Here is a 20,907-nt window from a genome sequence, read left to right on the forward strand (position 1 = left end):
ACTTCCCGATGTGCTTTAAATTGCATCTGAAATATAAAAAATATATGGGGAAAATGTGTGAACCATTACGCAACGAGTTGACAATTGTTTTAGGTATGCCCGTTTGCGCCAAGACGGAATCCGGTCGCAAATATTTACGGGTGCTTCAAACAATTGTACCCCACAGTATTGTCGACACTGACTACTATTTGTATTTTGGAATGTATCATGTCTGGAGTAAGGGAACAGTCGGCCATTAATTGGGATTATCTGGTCCAGACTCGATTATTTTTTAGACCGCCGTCATATAGCTGGAACAATGCTGAGTGTCGCGTTTAACATCAAACAAACAAACAAACAGTTGCAACAGCGACATTGGTTCTGTGGGCTTACCATATTGGTTTTCAGCATTGCTTGCTATATCAGGGCGAACTTCAGCCATCCATAGTATTAGTCTATCAATAATATCGTTAAGAACCTTTCAAATATATATGTTTTAGGTGTAACTTATGCTATATTTTGTGTTTATTCAGAATGTGAAAATAGGAACCTGTTGAATGTGGGTTAAGTCAGTTCGTGATGATGTCAATGGCAGAATACACAAAGAGGAAACGGAATTGGTATAAACCTATTCTGTCCCAGCCAGCTGCCATCCCACGTCTGGCTGCCCTACATGAAACGTTCGTAGTTGTTCCCTCAGATAACATAACCATTATATGTAAGTGAGTGAGTTGGGATTACTACTCTGGTGAAACCCACGAGCACGGGTATGGTGCTGGCGAGCCTAGAAACATAATCGGGGCGAACTTGGATTCGAAACCACAATAATAGGTTTACGAATTGCGGGGCCTAAGACGACTCGGCCACCCGTGCCCCCCTCCATTATATGTAAGCATCACTTTATTCGTTGTGTGATCAGAGAACTTGGTGCACTATATACGTGACATATCAAATAATGTCAATTACAAGGCCGGTTTGTTAACTGAGGAAGAAATTTGCCCAAACCATAAGTACGTCAGTATTGTCAACTTTTGACTTGACTCCAAAACCTGAAGACATGTCCATTCCTCTTTTGTTCTGGATTTCAAAGCTCCATACAGATCCGTACAAAGAGAAATATATTACTGGGTTCAGCAAATGTTCCACCAAATCCATGTCTCAAAGACTCACTATAATCCTTAATACAATAAAGGAAGGATTTTCTTTATATTCACAGAAAGTATTTGAGAAAAGTGGAATTAATACCCAATATCATTAAAATCAGATCTCAGTTCTCGCTGCCGCTAAACAAAGATCTGAGGACATCCCATTAGGGGTAACGTCAGAACGACCTTTCATTTGACCAATCAGAGCGTTGCTTACCAGATCATGCAAGCTTTATAACGGGGTAGTTACGGCCTTAACGACTAAATCTATGCAATCTAGACCATATATTAGCCATTCGAGAATGTTCTTTTGTTCAGGTTTCAAATTTTTAAGCGAGAATTTGTCAAAATATGTTTCGAATCATAGTCGCAAGTTAGTCGCAATTAGTGCCGTAAAGAACGAGAAAGCTGCCTTCTGATTGTAGATTTCTTGTCAGTAATTCCATTGGTCGGTCAGAGTTCGCGAAAGGTCGATCTGACTTGACCCGTAATGGGATGTCCTCAGATCTTTGTTTAGCAGTAGCGAGAACTAGGTTCTGATTTTAATGAGATTGAATTAATACCATGTTGTTTCTTAAAAACTCAAATAATTTGCTTGACGATTTGCATTCTCAGAAAAGAACCACGCTCCATTCTATCAAAATATTTCACACCACTATCCCACAGGACAAACGTAAGGGAAAAGTTCATTCCTTGATCCATGGGGATTTTGTTCCAAAACGTGGTGACCACAGATAGTTATATATATATAATCGGAGTTTCAAGACTATTTGTGAAAAATGAAAGCAAATGCCAACTGAAGTGTAGTGAGAAGACGATAGGTCAAATGCTCAACTTCCTCACTGTCAACATCTTCCTAATATTTGGGTGCAAGTAATCAGGCAAGAAGTAAAGTTATTAAGATCTATGCATAAAGATTCAGATTGACAAAACTCACAAGACTCGATGACAAGAGATCGCTTCAACTTTCCACTAGTAAACTTTCCCTATATGTCGAGCAATATTCCAGCAGCTCCAGCCTTTGGTGCTTATATTTCACAACTTTTGAGATACAATCGAGCATGCTCTCTCTTCAAAGATTTCAAAGAGCGTGAAGTTTGATCAAGGCAATAATATTCAAGGCCTCAGTAAAGCTTTCAAAAAGCTTTATGGTAGACATGTGGAGGACATTTCCAAATTTGACGCATCAGTGACAAAAATTATGTCCAAAGCAATTCCTTATTATGACTTGTACCATATGTTTCCGTGTTGTTTTTTTCCAGGTAAAGTATTGACTTGCCTTTGCACGCGTTTGTGACGAGTGCCACTGGTGGGACAGGATACGCTGACCTTTTCGCGAACGTCTGGTCTCATTACTATTTGATAGTGACCCGTGAAGATCCGGGGTAGAATAGCTCTTCAGCAACCCATGCTTGCCGTAAAACGTGACTATGCTTGTCGTAAGAGGCGACTAACGGGATGGGGTGGTCAGGCTCGCTGACTTTGTTTATGCATGTCATTGCTCCCAATTGCGTGGTTGGATACTCATGATATCAATCACTGGATTGCCTGGTCCAGACTCGATTATTTACAGACCGCCGGGATATAGCTGGAATATTGCTGAGTGCGGCGTAAAACAACATACTAACCAACCAACTATTTGATAGTGGATCATAAACACATGCACATGATATAGTCTGAATCGTACAATCGACACTAGATGTTTCTTTTGGCTATGCACTTACACTTCAATGTCAGTAACAACATTCCACACGTCAATGTCCGTAACAACATCAATGTAATAAACACGTCAATATCAGTAATGCCATGATTTGATTCCACATGCCAGTGTCAGTAGCAACATGATTTTATTCTACACTTCAATGTCTGTAACAACATCAATGTATTCAACACGTGAACGTCATAATTGTATTCAACACATTGTCTTTAATAATATGAATGTCTACGCAAACATTACATGACAGCACCATGCGACACAAGAAGATCAAGCATGTCTCCTCGATCCTGGGATATTGCTATCTTTTGGCTGCTGTTTGTCCTTTGTTGTTTTGGGCGTTGATGCCCACCTTGTCCTGTGAGAGGACATACTTGACCACCTCCACATGTCCTCCCCGACGGGCAAGATGAAGGATGTTTTCACCCCTCTCAGATACGAGTGACAAATCAGCTCCTTCAACCACGAGTAACTCTACCACTTCTTTATGTCCATGCAATGCTGCCGCCATCACTGGTGTCCTCTTCTTCCATCCTCTACTGTTGATACGCACCGTGTCTTTTGAGAGGACATACTTGACCACCTGCACACGTCCTCCCTGGCAGGCAAGATGAAGGATGTTTTCACCCCTCTCAGATACGAGTGACACATCAGCTCCTTCAACCACGAGTAACTCTACCACTTCTTTATTTCCATGCAATGCTGACGCCATCACTGGTGTCCTCTTCTTCCATCCTCTACTGTTGATGTCCTCCATGTCATGTGAGAGTATATACTTCACCATCTCCACCCCAACAGGCACAGTGAAGGATGTTGTCACCTCTTTTATTCACGAGTGACATGCTGGATCCTTTACTAAAAAGTAACTCAAACACTTCTCGGTGCCCATTACCAGCTGCAAACATCACCGGTGTACAACCGATCCAGTCTTTGCTTTAATGTCCGCCCGTCCCTGGGACAAGATGAGTTTCACTTTTGACAGGTTCCCGGTTTCGGAGGCGATGTGGAGTTCGCAAAACGATGGTGCTGTAATATGATGTTTTAGTCTTTACGTATCTTTGGCATTTTAAAAGTTAAAAGACTGAAATGGCAAGACATCATCTAAGGGCGAGAAAGCGAGTGTCTTTGTTAAGTCATCAGGACTGTAAACATAAACACCTTATGTCCGCATATGGTCAATGGACGAAATAACGATGGAGATCAGAAAGATACTGATTAATTTGTGTGCACTTCGTAAGAGTCGAGATGTATAACTGAACATCCCACCACATGGCAACTTCTCTGAAGTGCATGTGGTATTATCCAGTGTGGTGCGAGAACGCGATGTACAGCTCCAAGGGCCAGCTTTTTGATGATGGCAAACGTGTGCATGTTCCACTTTTAGGGCACAAAGTTTACTGTTTACTGGCAGTTTAAGTGAGTGAGTGAGTGAGTGAGTGAGTATGGTTTTACGCCGCTTTTAGCAATATTCCAGCAATATCAAGGCGGGGGACACCAGAAATGGGCTTCACACATTGTGCCCAGGCAGTTTAAGTAAACAAACAGATCAGTCGCGAGCAGTTGCAATGGTGGCTTCGGCTAATTTGGGAATATCAGCATTTGGGTATGTCAAATTATTCAAAACTTGTTTGTCTTATAAAGTGTATGTACTAAAAGAGGAAGAACGATGGCAGGAATAGTTTGTGAGAATATTCATACAGAGATAATTAAGCTGCGATTATTACCAACATTAACATTTATAATTTTCAGGTTCTGAAAATAGTAGAATGGTTTATTGTAATTGAATCTATCTGGCATTCATTGTCATCACAAAACATCAACCATGTTCAAAATCCCTTTAATGGTGAACTTGCCGCACAGCAACAACATTGCTCTCTGCTACATGGAACATTTGAAAATGTCAAATTTACACAAAATATGAAAATGAAATGTGGGCGCTGACCCCGCATGCAATTTATGCTAAACATCCTGCTAGAGAGGACCTCTATAACGCGAATAGGACACACGAGGCAAAAATAATTCAACTTTGCAGTAAATGTAACAAATAAACAGTTACTGACAAGAGCCCATTATTTCAAGATAATGTCAATCTGGAGCATACTAGATGAATAAATAACCAAAAGATTATGTAAAGTTAAGTGTGGAGTATGGCCACGGCTTTATTCATGAAATTACAGGGGGATGATATTTTTCATAACCCTGCAGGTTTGGCGAACCAAAATCACTGAATGCCGGCCCGAAGGCAACAGAACAAACAGAAAGCGCGACTCGAGAGGATAAACACATAACGAGTCATCAAAAGGCAAAATGACTTTGATCCCCCCAGGGTACACCAAAGGAGGTCAACCAACGTGTCATTAAGCAAGCTAGGCCCTCGCGGGTAGCGCTCATCGAAGGCCTCCGGAAATTACTATGCCCAACCCGCAAGTATTACGCCACAGGACTGTGTCTATACACAGACCCTCCAATACTTAGCACAGAAAAAAATAAGAACTTAACATTAATTGCCAGTAAACACCTTTGACCGGTCATCCAGAAGGAAGTACTCCAAAGCCTCCTGGTAGGTATTGACAAATATGGAAAGCCCTACATCTGAAAGATGGACACCATCATGCCTGTACATCCCCAAATCCTGTGCCCGAATACCATGCTTTTTGGCTCGCCCTCCAATCCTTAGCACTGCACTCATGCCTGCTCCATGCAAGCGCTTCCTCCACCGATTTGTAATTTTCGTCCCTATGCCAATACTGTCGTGGAAGTAACTCAGAAAATACAAAGACTGTGAAGGGAAGTATCTTAGCAAAATATGTGACATCCTCTGTGACACTGCGAACCAAATTCCTAATAGGGGACCTTACCAGATCATTTGAACCTTATTGGAGAATCATGACACGTGGAGGAGGTTTCCTTTCAAGCTGGGTCAGCAATAGCTGTCTGAGCTCTCTCCAGTGCATTCCTCTCTTGCCAAACCAACTTAAGGTGAACCCCAATTTATGTAAGCCAAGATGCCTCCCTAATTTCAATCTGAAACTCTGCCGCTGAGCCCAATAGACAAATGATGAGCCTACAATCCAAACATCTGTCAAAAAGACTTAATAAATGTATGAACAATTTTTCATACAACATTCAATATCCAAACACATTAGTAAAGCAGGTAATAACATGATTAGAATGAAATGAAGTAATTAGGAAAATAGCATATACATGAAAGCATAAAATTGAAAAGTACATGATATATGATCATGATGATTGTTATGAAGCTGAAGTTGAAGCACTTGGGGTCTGATTGGGGTCCTGCCTAGTGTATACAAATTTGCCAGATTGTGTTTTGGACAAACAGTTAGACGCAGGGTGGGAATTCCCTCCACATTTGGAGCAGGTGGGTTTGAACTTGCACTTGTCTCGACTGCAATACCTGTAGTTGTAATCATGGCATGTCTGTTTGTGTTCTGGACATGAAATGACTTGCTATCCTTTCTGGGGAACGAGCCAAAATTCTGTGACGGAACTTGCATGTATAACATCCAAAGCTCTACATTGTTTGACCCCCTGTGGAATTCTGTGGATTTCGTTCTTGACGCAGTCTGAACTGCTCATCATATGTTCTCCAACCAATCCCAGTATGACGACATGCCCCAAGACGAATTGTGTTCATATATTTGAGCATTCCTTGTATCTGTTCTGGGTGACTTTTGATAAAAATGCTGATATACACTGTGAATGCAGTTGCCCACTCAGTTATGATTTCAATCACTTTACCTGAAGCCTTTGGTTTCAGTTCCAAATGACTTTCCGAGTTAAGGAAAATGGCTGATGTACAAGCATAATCTTGTAATTCCCGGTCAGATTTCAGCAGCAATGCAAGATTGATATATTTACCATTACATATCTTTTGCTTGATACTTGAAGGAACGTTAGCTCCCAAATCATCATCACCACATTGTGTCATGGGAGGGGTAAACACACTCCCGGTAAACAGTATGGGAGGGAAACATGAGGGCTGTACGTGTGAAGTGACTGACTGTGTTTGTGTACTTAACGGCTGAGTGGGTAAGGAAACCAATTCTGTAATATTGTTTGTAACTTCTTGATTAAAGGATATGTCAACAAACTCACCCCCAGTCGGTTTTGACCCACTCGCATTTTCACCTGACGAAGTCTGGGAAGGCGCCGTCCTGTCTGCTTGAACTTGACTGGGTCCACGTGCTGTCGCCAAGTTATCTTGCTGTTATCGCTTCTTCGGGCATGCCGGGCGGTGACGACTGCGAAGGGGCCTGTTCCTTGCGTTTCTTCTTCGTGGCCGCTCTTGTCCCACGTGTCGGCCGCTTTCTAATTGGTTTCCCTCTCCCTGACATGCTGCGAAACACGAACATATATGCACGAACACGGAAAAACAGCTTGCCTGTAATGGCCCCCGAAAGCGAAAGGCAGAGGGGATTTCCTTCACATTAAAGGTTTACTTCAGTTATCTCCCTTTGTCATGCTACTGATGTATAACCTGAATAATCTCATGGGAGCCGGCCTGTAATGCAAAATTATAGCTTGTAGACCCGAGTAACCTCCCTTAGCCTGCAACATAAATACTATAGTGCACAAATTAAATGATGGGTCACCTATCCCAGGATTGCCCAACTGAAATAAACCATTTAATCCTGCAAAGATAAAATTAATTAATATTATGCCATATTGATGTTTCTGAACCTGAAAAGTTGATATCTTGTTCCACACTTCTGTACATTTAAATACTCAATCAATACAATGATAAATAAAAGCGACAAAAGAAATCTCTGCCCAAACCCTATAATTATGATGCAACATGTATAATTATTATACTACATGCACATAAGCATGAACGTAATATTTTCTCAACTCGACAGTTCACTATTATTTTAAAGTTTTGTAATGATTTTTACTCAATCAGCGCTGACTTGTTAATATTCCATTCAAATTCAATATCCATGTATTTAAATCGAGCATGCTCATTCTGCCAAGATTTCACAGTGCGTCATACGACTGAAGTTTGATCAAGTTTACAATATTCAAGGCCTCAGTAAAGCTTTCACAAAGTTTTATGGCATCAGTGGCAAGACTTATGTACGATGCAATTCCTTATTTGGACTTGTACCATATGTTCCATGTGTTTTTTCAGGATAAATATTGATTTGCCTTTGCATGTGTTTGTAACGATGGGGCAGAATGCGCTCACCTTTTCGCGATCGCCTCGTGCCACTACCATTTGATAGTGCTTCATAAACAAATGCACATGGTTGAGTCGGGAATCGTGAAATCGCTCTGCTTTGGGCATAGATTTCCTATGAATATGGAAAGTGTTTTGTTTCTACACTTCTCACCTTGCACACAGCCCTTCGCACATCCGTTCTCCAAACATTCGGAAGTCTGATTGCAGAATTCGGATCCACAGTATTTAGTTGGGGCCTTAGACAGCAATAAAAAACAAAGAGTCTATGTATGATTTCTTTCTGATGTAGCGTAGGGGTCGATATATGTCGATATTTGACGTTTATTGTAGGTGTAACATGGTCCTTATGCCATTATACAAGCAATGCAAAGCAATGCCTCTAGAAACATCGCTCAGTTCTCGTGTGTTACTTATCCATCAGCCGGCATTGTTTTCAGGCAAAGTGTGGACCTTCAACAATGACTTTCCCGGGAGTTATGGCTTTGCTGATTTGAAATTTCATCACAGTGCTTTCCAGGCCATTGTCATCGGTTACCGTGATGTCACAAACAAATGACTATCCTACTAATTTCTTTGTGACTGAACCCGGTTAACAATGATACCGCCTCCGCGTAGAGCGGAATGTCTGGGATTCGATCCCCGACCGCGTCATGCCAAAGACGAGAAAGGGGGAACTTGTTGTTACCCTTCTCGACGCTCGGCATTGACAGGATTTAATAAGGCTGTACAGCTGTACTATCTTTTGATTGAGTGGGGTATTCATGTTAAACCTTGGGCACGGTACATCAGTGGGATAGGAAGATAAAACAGACATCAGTTTGAACGACTACAAGAGCACACACGCACGTACACATACACTCACGCACACGCACTCACACACAGATATACATATACACGCGCGCACACACGCACAGACACACACACACAATTGTAGACAGAGGTAATCCTAGACGCGGTTTTAAAGCTAATTTCATCTCACTTTTTACACTCAAGACAAGGCATATTATTGATTACAAACTGGATTTGTTGTTAGAAGAGCGATTTTGGGTGATATATATTAACTAACATATATTCGATATCACATATGTCAACAGTCATCCAGAGGTTTCTTTCATTAACTCGTGCTGTTATATTTCATATCAAAATATGCTAGGTGACTTTATGTCTCCTTTATGTCTCCTTCATTACTTCTGGCTTGAACTCACATTCACTGTCAATCGTCGACAAAAATCTAAAATTCCCAGTGGCTAACAAATTTGTCTCCTTCAACTGCGAAACAGAAGGTCACGGTCGAATGTCGAGCGAGTGTCACATCTACGTACCCTAGGTTGCTGTTTGATTGTATTGAGATGTGTGTGGGGTATTATCATGCTGCCAAATTCAATTAAATCTAGCTACATTACATGGTATGGCTATTTTTTATTTGCAGAAGAAATTCGTTTCTTGAACATCTGACATCGGGAGATCTCGGGTGTCTGCCAAACAATTTCCTTTAACATAAAGTTTGACTTTCTGACACATACCTCCACATGCCTCCACGTGCACACACTGAGTCACATTTACACACATCTACACACACATCTACACCGCAACACACCTCCACACGCCTCCGCGTACACATACTTAAACACACTGACACACATATACACACACATATACACATGTACACACATATCCAGACACATCTACACGCACATATACAGAACTACACATCTGTACACACATGCACATACACTGACACACACCTCCATACGCCTCCACGTGCACATATCTACACACATCTACACACACTGACACACACATACACACGCCGACACACATTTACACACACGGACACGCATCCACTCAACTCTACAAACCGAAACACACATCTATACATATGGACACACATCTTCATACATCTACACTCACCGACAAACACTTCCACATATTTATACACACCGACACACATCAAGTATACACAGACACATGCATCTACACATACATCTGTATGTACACAAGCATGAACGCATCTAGGTACACTAATACACGTCAATATACTTGACATAACTATAACTTACATGTGGATGAGTTTCAGGACGAACACTGGATCCGCCCGTCTTCTCAATCTTCTGGGATTCATCATTTGATTGGCGACATGATGCGAAAATAAAAATATCATTGATACATTCAAGTTGGCACAACTCGATATTTCTGAAAATGACAGATCTGTCCTTCATTTTATCTGTCATCTGAAGTCTACATTCCTTTGTGCTGCATGTGGACAGTGCCAACATTATGTAAACAGTTGTTAAAAACAGCTGCAGACTGCTACTTGAAACCAGCGTCATCATCTTGAACTGTTAACAGGACAGTGCAGGATCCACACGCTAAGGCGACTGCCAGAGACTGCACTTGAACGGTTAAGATATCACCAGCAGCAGTTGTCTTCTGGACAACACGTGCCATTTTACACATGACGACGATGACTCTCAAGCGATCAATATGATGCACATGTTTAACCAATTGCAGACACCAGCAATAGAGATTCAGATACCTTCACTTGGTGCAAGCTGTAAAATGAATGTTGCTGCAATTCATTACAGTCTATCACTTTGATTGAGTAAATGGGATTTAGCGAAGTGCGAGCAATATTCCAGTTACGCTTCGATATTGGAAACAACAAATAAGCATTACAGTATATCTTTTTGAAATTCCATTCATATAGTTAGTGCTTTACTACCATCATCCCCAAACTCCCATCTCCAACATCCACACCACTGAAATCTCCATCAACCTACACAATCATCACCCCAACTATTCTTTCACCTACTCCACCATCAACACAACAGTCTCATCACCTGAAGCACCATCAACCCAAAGTTTCCATCACCTAAACAACCATGATCCCTTCTATCCTATCATCTACACAACCATCAGCCCAACAGTCACATCACCTGCATTACCATCAACCAAAGAATTCCATCAACAACATCACGACCCCAACAGTCCCGTCACCTACACCACCATCACGCCAAGATTCCTATCAACTACACCAACCATTCTTCTCATTGCCGCAGTTTATGTGGAGGTTCATGGCGTTCACCGTTTAAATTAGTAAAAAGGTCAACAAGAAGGCAAGAAAATATCACAGGCATAACAGTTAACTATTTAATAGTGCATCCGTTTATCAGCACACAGCTTCTGAAATTTTCATCTAACGCCTCAATATTGATGAATATTTTTTATCTTTATTGCCATATTATCACGTTTTGTCTGTTTAAGGAATCACATGCCATTATGAAAGTATAAAAAGGCCACACACGTTGGTTTTCGGAAAGATTTACGAGAGTCATTAATAGCTGAAATCGTTGTCAAATGATCAAAACACAACCACCCATTCTTGACTACATTCAACTCGCCCTGGATACAATTCCGAAAAAAGTCTAAGTTTTTGTAAGGTATAAAACTCGTAAATAGATGTAGCTACACATGTAATGATCCTGTGACTTTGGAATTGGTGTATTCCAGTATGAAGAAGTCTTTAAATGATTGGGTGAAATGTGGACCTTGTCACATTTACCAGGGTGTACGTAGATACACGTTCTGTTGAAAAGATATGTGAGTTATGATATGTGTTATTTGATAGGTGTTCTGTGATGTTGTTGTGTGGTATGTGTTATGTGACTGGTGTTTTCCCATTCGTGCTATGTGCTATTTGATATGAATATGCGATAGATTATATCCTATGCACGTCTACACCGGGTTCAAACGAAATGCCGTACTGTATTAGGGTTTTGTTATTGACCCCTCCTGAAAACCATTCCATTTGGTTAAAGAAAAAATGTGATATACGATATCCTTTTTCCGGAATTTTATCAAGGGCGAGCTGGATGTAGTCAAGAATGGGTGGTTGTGTTTTGATCATGTGACAACGATTTCAGCTATTAATGACTCTCGTTTGTGGCCTTTACGTACTTTCGAAATGGCATATGAATCCTTAAATAGACAAAATGTGATAATTTGGCAATAAGGGTAAAAATATTCAACGATATTGAGGCGTTAGATGAAAATTTCAGAAGCCGTGTGCTGATAAACGGATGCACTACTGAATAGTTAACTGTTATGCCTGTGAATTCTTTTGTCTTCTTGTTGACCTTTTTGCTAATTTAAACGGTGAACGCCATGAACCTCCACATAAACTGCGGCAATGAGAAGAATGGTTGGTGTAGTTGATAGGAATCTTGGCGTGATGGTGGTGTAGATGATGTAACTGTATATCTGTTCTTATGTACGCAGTCTAAAATATTGGTTAAAGATTACAAAAATATCACCTGATCGTATTCCACGTAAATGTTATGAAATGCGTTTGTTAGTGTATTTAAACAAGTTGCATCTGATATGTTTATCCAAGAATGGAGAGCTACATTGGAAAATAGTTCAAGATACGACCTTTATAAAACATTTAAATCCTGCTTATCTGCAGAAAACAGTACTTAAGAGAAATAACAGACAGAAAACTTAGAGTGTGTTTTACACGTTTTAGATTAGGTTTGAACAATTAAGTATGTAATACGGGTCGTTTTTCCTCAGTTTAAAAAAATATGCGTTTTTGTCCTTTTTGCCTCACATTTATTGAAAACGAATACCACTTTATGCTTATATGTCCATGTTATGAATAGCTCAGAACAAAATATTTCCAAGGTTTACTCCAAAACATCAATACACTTATCAAGCTCCTCCGTTTTGATGAAATATCTAACGAGCAACAAAAGAATACTATCCTATACATTAATTATGGTTTATGACTTCGCAACCATGACTTTTGCCTTTATTAATCAAATGCTTTAATTTCTTCTTGTTGTGTTGTGATGCGATATATTTTCAAAAAATTGTACACGTGCACATCTCTGTGCATATAAGTCTGCATGTTTATACTTGTACATGTACAAAATTGTATAGATATAATATTATTGTATGTATATGGGCCTATGGCCTGAATACAATAAATGATGATGATGATGACTGTTGTGGTCGTGATGTTCTGGATGGAATTTTGGGGTTGATGGTGATGTAGGTGATGTGACTGTTGGGTTCATGGTGGTGTAGGTGATGTGACTGTTGGGTTCATGGTGGTGTAGGTGATGTGACTGTTGGGTTCATGGTGGTGTAGGTGATGTGACTGTTGGGTTCATGGTGGTGTAGGTGATGTGACTGTTGGGTTCATGGTGGTGTAGGTGATGTGACTGTTGGGTTCATGGTGATGTAGGTGATGTGACTGTTGGGTTCATGGTGGTGTAGGTGATTTGACTGTTGGGTTCATGGTGGTGTAGGTGATGTGACTGTTGGGTTCATGGTGGTGTAGGTGATGTGACTGTTGGGTTCATGGTGGAGTAAGTGATAGGATAGAAGGGATGACGGTTGTTCAGGTGATGGAAACTTTGGGTTGATGGTGCTTTAGGTGATGAGACTGTTGTGTTGATGGTGGAGTAGGTGAAAGAATAGTTGGGGTGATGATTGTGTAGGTTGATGGAGATTTCAGTTGTGTGGATGTCGAGGATGGGATTTTAGGGATGATGGTAGTAAAGCACTAACTATATGAATGGAATTTCAAAAAGATATACTGTAAAGCTTATTTGTTGTTTCCCATATCGAAGCATAACTGGAATATTGCTCGCACTTCGCTAAATCCCATTTACTCAATAATAGTGATAGACTGTAATTAACTGCAGCAACATTCATTTTACAGCTTGCACCAAGTGAAGGTATCTGAATCTCTATTGCTGGTGTCTGCAATTGTTTAAACATGTGCATCATATTGATCGCTTGAGAGTCATCGTCGTCATGTGTAAAATGTCACGTGATGTCCCGAAAACAACTGCTGCTGGTGATAGCGTAACCGTTCAAGTGCAGTCTCCGGCAGTCGCCTTAGCGTGTGGATCCTGCACTCCCCTGTTAACAGTTCAAGATGATGACGCTGGTTTCAAGAAGCAGTCTGCAGCTAGCTTTAGCAACAACTGTTTACATCATGTTGGTACATGTACTTTCCACGTGCAGCACAAAGGAATGTAGACTTCAGATGACAGATAAAATGAAGGACAGATCTGTCATTTTCAGAAATATTGACATCGAGTTGTGCCATCTTGAATGTATCAATGATATTTTTATTTCCGCATCATGTCGCCAATCAAATGATGAATCCCAGAAGATTGAGAAGACGGGCGGATCCAGCGTTCGTCCTGAAACTCATCCACATGTAAGTTATAGTTATGTCAAGTAGGGTGTATATTGACGTGTATCAGTGTACCTAAATGTGTACATGCGTGTGTATATACAGTAAACTACGTTTGTAACGAACACGCTTATAACGAACTGACGGATATAACGGACTTATTTTTACTCCCGGCCATTTGTTGTATATATGATGTATGTATGCTCATAACGAACTACGGTTATTACGAACTAAAATAAGTGGTCCCCTCGAGTTCGTTATAACCGTAGTCTACTGTATGTGTAGATGCATGTGTCTGTGAGCACTTGATGTGTGTCGGTGAGTATAAATATGTCTGTTGGTGTTGTCTGTTGGTGTGTCAGTGTGTGTAGATGTATGTAGATGTGTGTAGATATGTGTAGATGTGTGTCAGTGTATGTAGATGTGTGTAGATATGTGTAGATGTGTGTAAGTGCGTGTAGACGTGTGTAGATATGTGTAGATGTGTGTCAGTGTGTTTAGATATGTGCACGAGGAAGCGTGTGGAGGTGTGTGTCAGTGTGTTTAGATATGTGCAGGAGTTAGCGTGGTGGAGGTGTGTGTCAGTGTGTTTAGATATGTGCAGGAGTTAGCGTGTGGAGGTGTGTGTCAGTGTGTTTAGATATGTGCAGGAGGAAGCGTGTGGAGGTGTGTGTCAGTGTGTATGTACATGTGTACAGATGTGTAGTTGTGTAAATGAGTATATACAAAGCTGTGACACTCGCTCCACATTCGACCAAGATCTCCTATTTCACCAAGAGTCAAAGAAGACAATTTTGTTAGCTACAGGGAATTTTAGATTTTTGTCAGTGATTGACAGTGAATGTGAGTTCAAGTGTAACTGTGCTATACCAATAGTCAGAAGTCATGATTGTTTACGAAGGAGACATAAAGTCACCGAGCATCTTTTGATATGAAATATAACAGCACGAGTTGATGACAGAAAACCTCCAGGTGACTATTGAAATCAACAAACGGGAGAGTTAGATAATAAATATCTTCTCACAACAAATCCAGTTTGTAATCAATAATCTTGAGTGTAAAATGTGAGGTGAAATGAGATTTAAAACCGCGTCTAGGATTACCCTTGTCTAGACATGTGTGCATATGTGTGTATGTGTGTTTGTGTATATGTGCGTGTGTCTGTGCGTGTACCCCCTTTTTGCGTCATTGGTATGATGCGGTCGGGGATCGAATCCCAGACATTCCGCTCTACGCGGAGGTGGTATCATTGTTAACTGCCTTCAGTCACAAAGAATTTAGTAGGATAGTCATTTGATTGTGACATCATGGTAACCGATGACAATGGCTTGGGAAGCACTGTGATGCAATTTCATATCAGAAAAGCCATAACTCCCGGGAAAGTCATTGTTGAAGGTCCACACTTTGCCTGAAAACAATGCCGGCTGGTGTGATAAGTAACAAACGAAGAACTGACCGATGTTTCTAGAGGCATTACTTTGCATTGCTTGTATAATGGCTTAAGGACCATGTTACACCTTACATTAAACGTCATGTATCGACATATATCGACCCCTACACTACATATTTATAGAAATCATAGAAATCATTTATTTGTTTTATTGCTGTCTAAAGGCCCCGGCTAAACCCTGTGGATCCGAGGTCTGCAATCAGACTTCCCAATGTTTGGAGAAGGGATGTGGGAAGGGCTGTGCGCAAGGTGAGAAGTGTAGAAAATAAAAGCAACAAAACACTTTCCATAATTATTCATAGGAAATCTGTGCCAAAAGCAGAGCGATTTCACGATTCCCGACTCAATCATGAGCATGTGTTTACGAAGCACTATCAAATGGTAATGGCACGAGGCGATCGCTAAAAGGTGAGCGCATTCTGCCCCACCATCTCAAACACATGCAAAGGCAAATCAATAATTATCCTGAAAAAACACATGGAACATATGGTACAAGTCCAAATAAGGAATTGCATCGTACATAAGTCTTGCCACTGATGCCATAAAACCTTGTGAAAGCTTTACTGAGGCCTTGAATATTGTAAACTTGAACAAACTTCTGGACAATAGTCGTATGACGCACAGTAAAATCTTGGTAGAATGAGCATGCTCGATTTAAATACATGGATATTGAATTTGAATGGAATATTAACAAGTCAGTGCTGATTGAGTTAAACTGATTACAAAACTCTAAATTAATAGTGAACTGTCAAGGTTGACACCAATTGAGAAAATATTACGTTCATGCTTATGTGCATGTAGTATAATGATTATACATGTTGCAAAAAATTAAAGGGTTTGGGCAGAGATTTCCTTTGTCGCTTTTATTTATCATTGTATTGATTGAGTATTTAAATGTACAGCAGTGTGGAACACGGCCGATATCAACTCTTCAGGTACAGAAACATCAATATGACATAGTATTAATGGGCTATTGTCAGTAACTGTTAATTTGTTACATTTACTGCAAAGTTGAATAATCATTGCCTCGTGTGTCCTATTCGCGTTATAGCGGTCCTCTCTAGCAGGATGTTTAGCATAAATTGCGTGCAGGGTCAGCGCTCACATTTAATTTTCTTATTTTGTGTAAACTTGACATTTTCAAAAGTTCCATGTTGCAGAGAGCAATGTTGTTGCTGTGCGGCAAGTTCATCATTAAAGGGATTTTGAACATGGTTGATGTTTTGTGATGACAAGGAATCCCAGATAGATTCAATTACAATACACCATTCTACTATTTTCAGAACCTGAAAAAATAAATGTTAATGTTGGAAGAAATCTCAGCTTAATTATCTCTGTATGAATATTCTCACAAACTATTCCTTCGATTGTTCTTCCTCTTTTAGTACATACACTTTATAAGACAAACAAGTTTTGAATAATTTGACATACCCAATTGCTGATACTGCAAATTAGCCGAAGCCACCATTGCAACTGCTCGCGACTGATCTGTTTGTTTACTTAAACTGCGTGTAAGTGCTGTGCCCTAAAAGTGGACCATCCACACGTTTGCCATCATCAAAAAGCTGGCCCTTGGAGCTGTACATCGCGTTCTCGCACCACAGAGGATAATACTACATGCACTTCAGAAAAGTTGCCATGTGGTGGGATGTTCAGTTATACATCTCGACTCTTACGAAGTGCACACCAAGTAATCAGTATCTATCCGATCTCCATCGTTATTTCGTCCATTGACAATATGCGGACATAAGGTGTTCATGTTAACAGTCCTGATGACTAAACAAAGACACTCGCTTTATCGCCCTTAGATAATGTCTTGCAACTTCAGCCCTTTAACTCTAAAATGCCAAAGATACGTACAGACTAAAACTTCATATTACAGCACCATCGTTCTGCGAACTCCACATCGCCTCCGAAACCGGGAACCTGTCAAAGTTGAAACTCATCTTGTCCCAGGGACGGGCGGACATTAAGTGCAAAGAGTGGATTGGTTGGACACCGGTGATGTTGGCAGCTGGTAATGGGCACCGAGAAGTGGTTGAGTTACTTGTTAGTAAAGGATCCAGCATGTCACTCGTAAATAAAAGAGGTGACAACATCCTTCACTGTGCCTGTTGGGGAGGAGAGGTTGAGATGGTGATATATATACTCTCACATGACATGGAGGACATCAACAGTAGAGGATGTAAGAAGAGGACACCAGTGATGGCGGCAGCATTGCGCGGACATAAAGAAGTGGTAGAGTTACTCGTGGTTGAAGGAGCTGATGTGTCACTCGTATCTGAAAAGGGTGACAACATTCTTCATCTTTCCTGTCGGGGAGGACATGTGGAGGTGGTCAAGTATGTCCTCTCACAAGACATGGTGCGCATCAACAGTAGAGGATGGCAGAAGAGGACACCAGTGATGGTGGCAGCAGAGAATGGACATAAAGAAGTGGTAGAGTTACTCGTGGGTGAAGGAGCTGACTTGTCAATCCTTACTCACGGGCGTGACAGCGTCCTTCATCTTGCCTGTCGGGGAGGACATGTGGAGGTGGTCAAGTATGTCCTCTCACAATACATGGTGCGTATCAACAGTAGAGGATGGCAGAAGAGGACACCAGTGATGGTGGCAGCATTGCGTGGACATAAAGAACTGGTAGAGTTACTCGTGGGTGAAGGAGCTGATGTGTCACTCGTGAATCAAAGGCGTGAAAACATTCTTCATCTTGCCTGTCGGGGAGGACATTTGGAGGTGGTGAAATATATCCTCACACAGGACAAGGTGGGCATCAACGCCAAAAATAAAAAAGGACAAACAGCAGCCAAGATAGCAATATCCCAGGATCGAGGAGACATGCTTGATCTTCTTCTGTCACATGGTGCTCTCATGTAATGTTTGCGCAGACATGTGTTGAATACAGTTATGACGTTCGCGTTTTGAATACATTGATGTTGTTACAGACATTGAAGTGTAGTATAAATTCATGTTGTTACTGACATTGGCATGTGGAATAAAATCATGGCATGACGGATATTGACGTGTTTATTACATTGATGTTGTTACGGACATTGACGTGTTGAACGCTGTTACTAACATTGAAGTGTAAACCCTCAGCATAGCCAAAAGAAACATCTAGTGTCAATTGTACGATTCAGACTATACCATGTGCATGTGTTTATGATCCACTATCAAATAGTAATGAGACCAGGCGTTCGCAAAAAGGTCAGCATATCCTGTCCCACCAGTGGCACCCGTCACAAACACATGCAAAGGCAAGTCAATACTTCACCTGATAAAAAACCACGGAAACATATGGTACAAGTCATAATAGGTGATTGCATTGGACATACTTTTTGTCACTTACGCGCCAAATTTGGAAATGTCCACAACATGTCTACCATGAAGCCTTTTGAAAACTTTACTGAGGCCTTGAATGTTATAACCTTGATCAAACTTCACGCTCTTTGAAATATTTGAAGAGAGAACTTGCTCGATTGTATCTCCAAAAGTGTGAAATATAATCACCAAAGGCTGGAGCTGCTGGAATATTGCTCAACATATAGGGAAAGTTGACGAGTGGAAAGTTGAAGCCATCTCTTGTCATCGAGTCTTATGGAGAGTTTTGTCAATCTGAATCTTTATGCTTACATCTTAATAACTTTACTTCTTGCCTAATTTCTTACACCCAAATTTTAGGTAGCTATTGTCAGTGAGGATGTTCAGCATTTCACGTATTGTCTTCTCACTACACTTCAGATGGCAATGGCTTTAATTTTTCACAAATAGTCTTGAACCTCCGAATATAGATATATAACTGTATCTGTGGTCACCACGTTTTGTAACAAAAGCCCCATAGATCAAGGAATGGAGTTTTCCCTTAACTTTGTCCATTTGGATAGTGATGTACAAAGTTGTGAAACGAGATATTTTGCGAGAATGGAGCGTGGTTCTTTTCTGAGAATGCAAAACGTCAAGCAAATCCTTTGCGTTTTTGAGAATCAACATGGTATTAATTCCACTTTTCTCAAATACTTTCTGTGAATATAAAGAAAGTCCTTCCTTTATTGTATTAAGGATTATGGTTAGTCTTTGAGACAGGGATTTGGTGGAACATTTGCTGAACCCAGTAATATATTTCTCTTTGTACGGATCTTTATGGAGCTTTGAAATCCAGCACAAAAGAGGAATGGACATGTCTTCAGGTTTTAGAGTCAAGCCAAAAGTTTACAGTTCTGACGTACTTATGGTTTGGGCAAATTTCGTCCTCAGTTAACAAACCGGCCTTGTAATTGACATTATTTGATGTGTCACGTATATAGTATACCAAGTTCTCTGATCAAACAATGAATATAGTGATGCTTACATATAATGGAGGGGGGCACAGGTGGCCCAGTCGTCTTAGGCCCCGCAATGCTCAAATCTATTATTGTGGGTTCGAATCCCAGTTCGCCCCGATTATGTTTCTAGGCTTGTTAGCACCATACCCGTGCTCGTGGGTGTCACCGAAGTGGTAAATGTCTGAGACTTGCATCACTTCGGGCTTTCCTCCCACATTAAGCTGATACGCCGCAATATAACTGGAATACTATTAAAAGCGGCGTTAAACCCAACTCACTCACTCACATTTAATGGTTATGTTATCTGAGACCTTGTCAGTGGGAACAACTACGACCTTCGTATGTAGGGCAGCCAGACGTTGGATGACAGCTGGCTGGGACAGAATCGGTTTATACCAATTCCGTTTCCTCTTTTTAAGTTTGTGTATTCTACCAATGATAACATCACGCACTGACTTAACCCACATTCATTCAACAGGTTCCTATTCTCTTTTGGCCCCTTTTTGGCACATTCATCACAACAGTCATAATTATCATGGATATATAATTATTATAAAGTTGTGATCCCAATCGGTAGGAGGATGCTCATGGTATTTGGGTCCATATTTGACTAACTGACGAAGGTTGTTATTGTCAACATTGGAGAAATCACCTGTGATTATATGAACTGTAGGTTGTAGCAGTATGATGAGTCTTGGCAGCCACAAGCAGTTGAATTTACATCATGAGCTGCCATGTCCAGGTTTTGCAGCACGTTCCTGAGAGTGAACAACCTGGAAGAAATTGTTTTCGGGTGGGAAAAAATGTGAGTGGTTATTGAAATTTAAAATATTGCGGGAATGTTATTCAGATTGAAGGCATCAATTCCCTTGTTTGCACATTTTAA

The 20,907-nt window shown here is 40.7% G+C and overlaps 2 protein-coding genes across 2 annotated transcripts; one reads left to right on the top strand and one right to left on the bottom strand.

Annotated features, from left to right (window-relative positions):
- Positions 1 to 2,917: 2,917 nt before the first annotated feature.
- Positions 2,918 to 7,275, bottom strand: LOC125376963 (ankyrin repeat-containing protein NPR4-like). Its single transcript, XM_048389653.1, has 2 exons — positions 6,955 to 7,275; positions 2,918 to 3,864 (listed from the first exon to the last, which is right to left on the bottom strand). The coding sequence occupies exon 2, from the start codon at positions 3,620 to 3,622 to the stop codon at positions 3,140 to 3,142; it is 483 nt and encodes a 160-aa protein (XP_048245610.1). The 5' UTR covers positions 3,623 to 3,864; positions 6,955 to 7,275; the 3' UTR covers positions 2,918 to 3,139.
- Positions 7,276 to 14,891: 7,616 nt separating this feature from the next.
- On the top strand, positions 14,892 to 18,576 carry LOC124122365 (ankyrin repeat domain-containing protein 17-like). Its single transcript, XM_048389264.1, has 3 exons — positions 14,892 to 14,915; positions 15,864 to 15,948; positions 17,582 to 18,576. Exons 1-3 carry the CDS (start codon positions 14,892 to 14,894, stop codon positions 18,574 to 18,576), a joined length of 1,104 nt encoding a protein of 367 aa, XP_048245221.1.
- Positions 18,577 to 20,907: the final 2,331 nt, after the last annotated feature.

This window comes from Haliotis rufescens, unplaced genomic scaffold (assembly GCF_023055435.1).
Source record: "Haliotis rufescens isolate VD_foot unplaced genomic scaffold, xgHalRufe1.0.p SCAF_8, whole genome shotgun sequence".
Classification (NCBI taxonomy): Eukaryota; Metazoa; Mollusca; class Gastropoda; order Lepetellida; family Haliotidae; genus Haliotis; species Haliotis rufescens.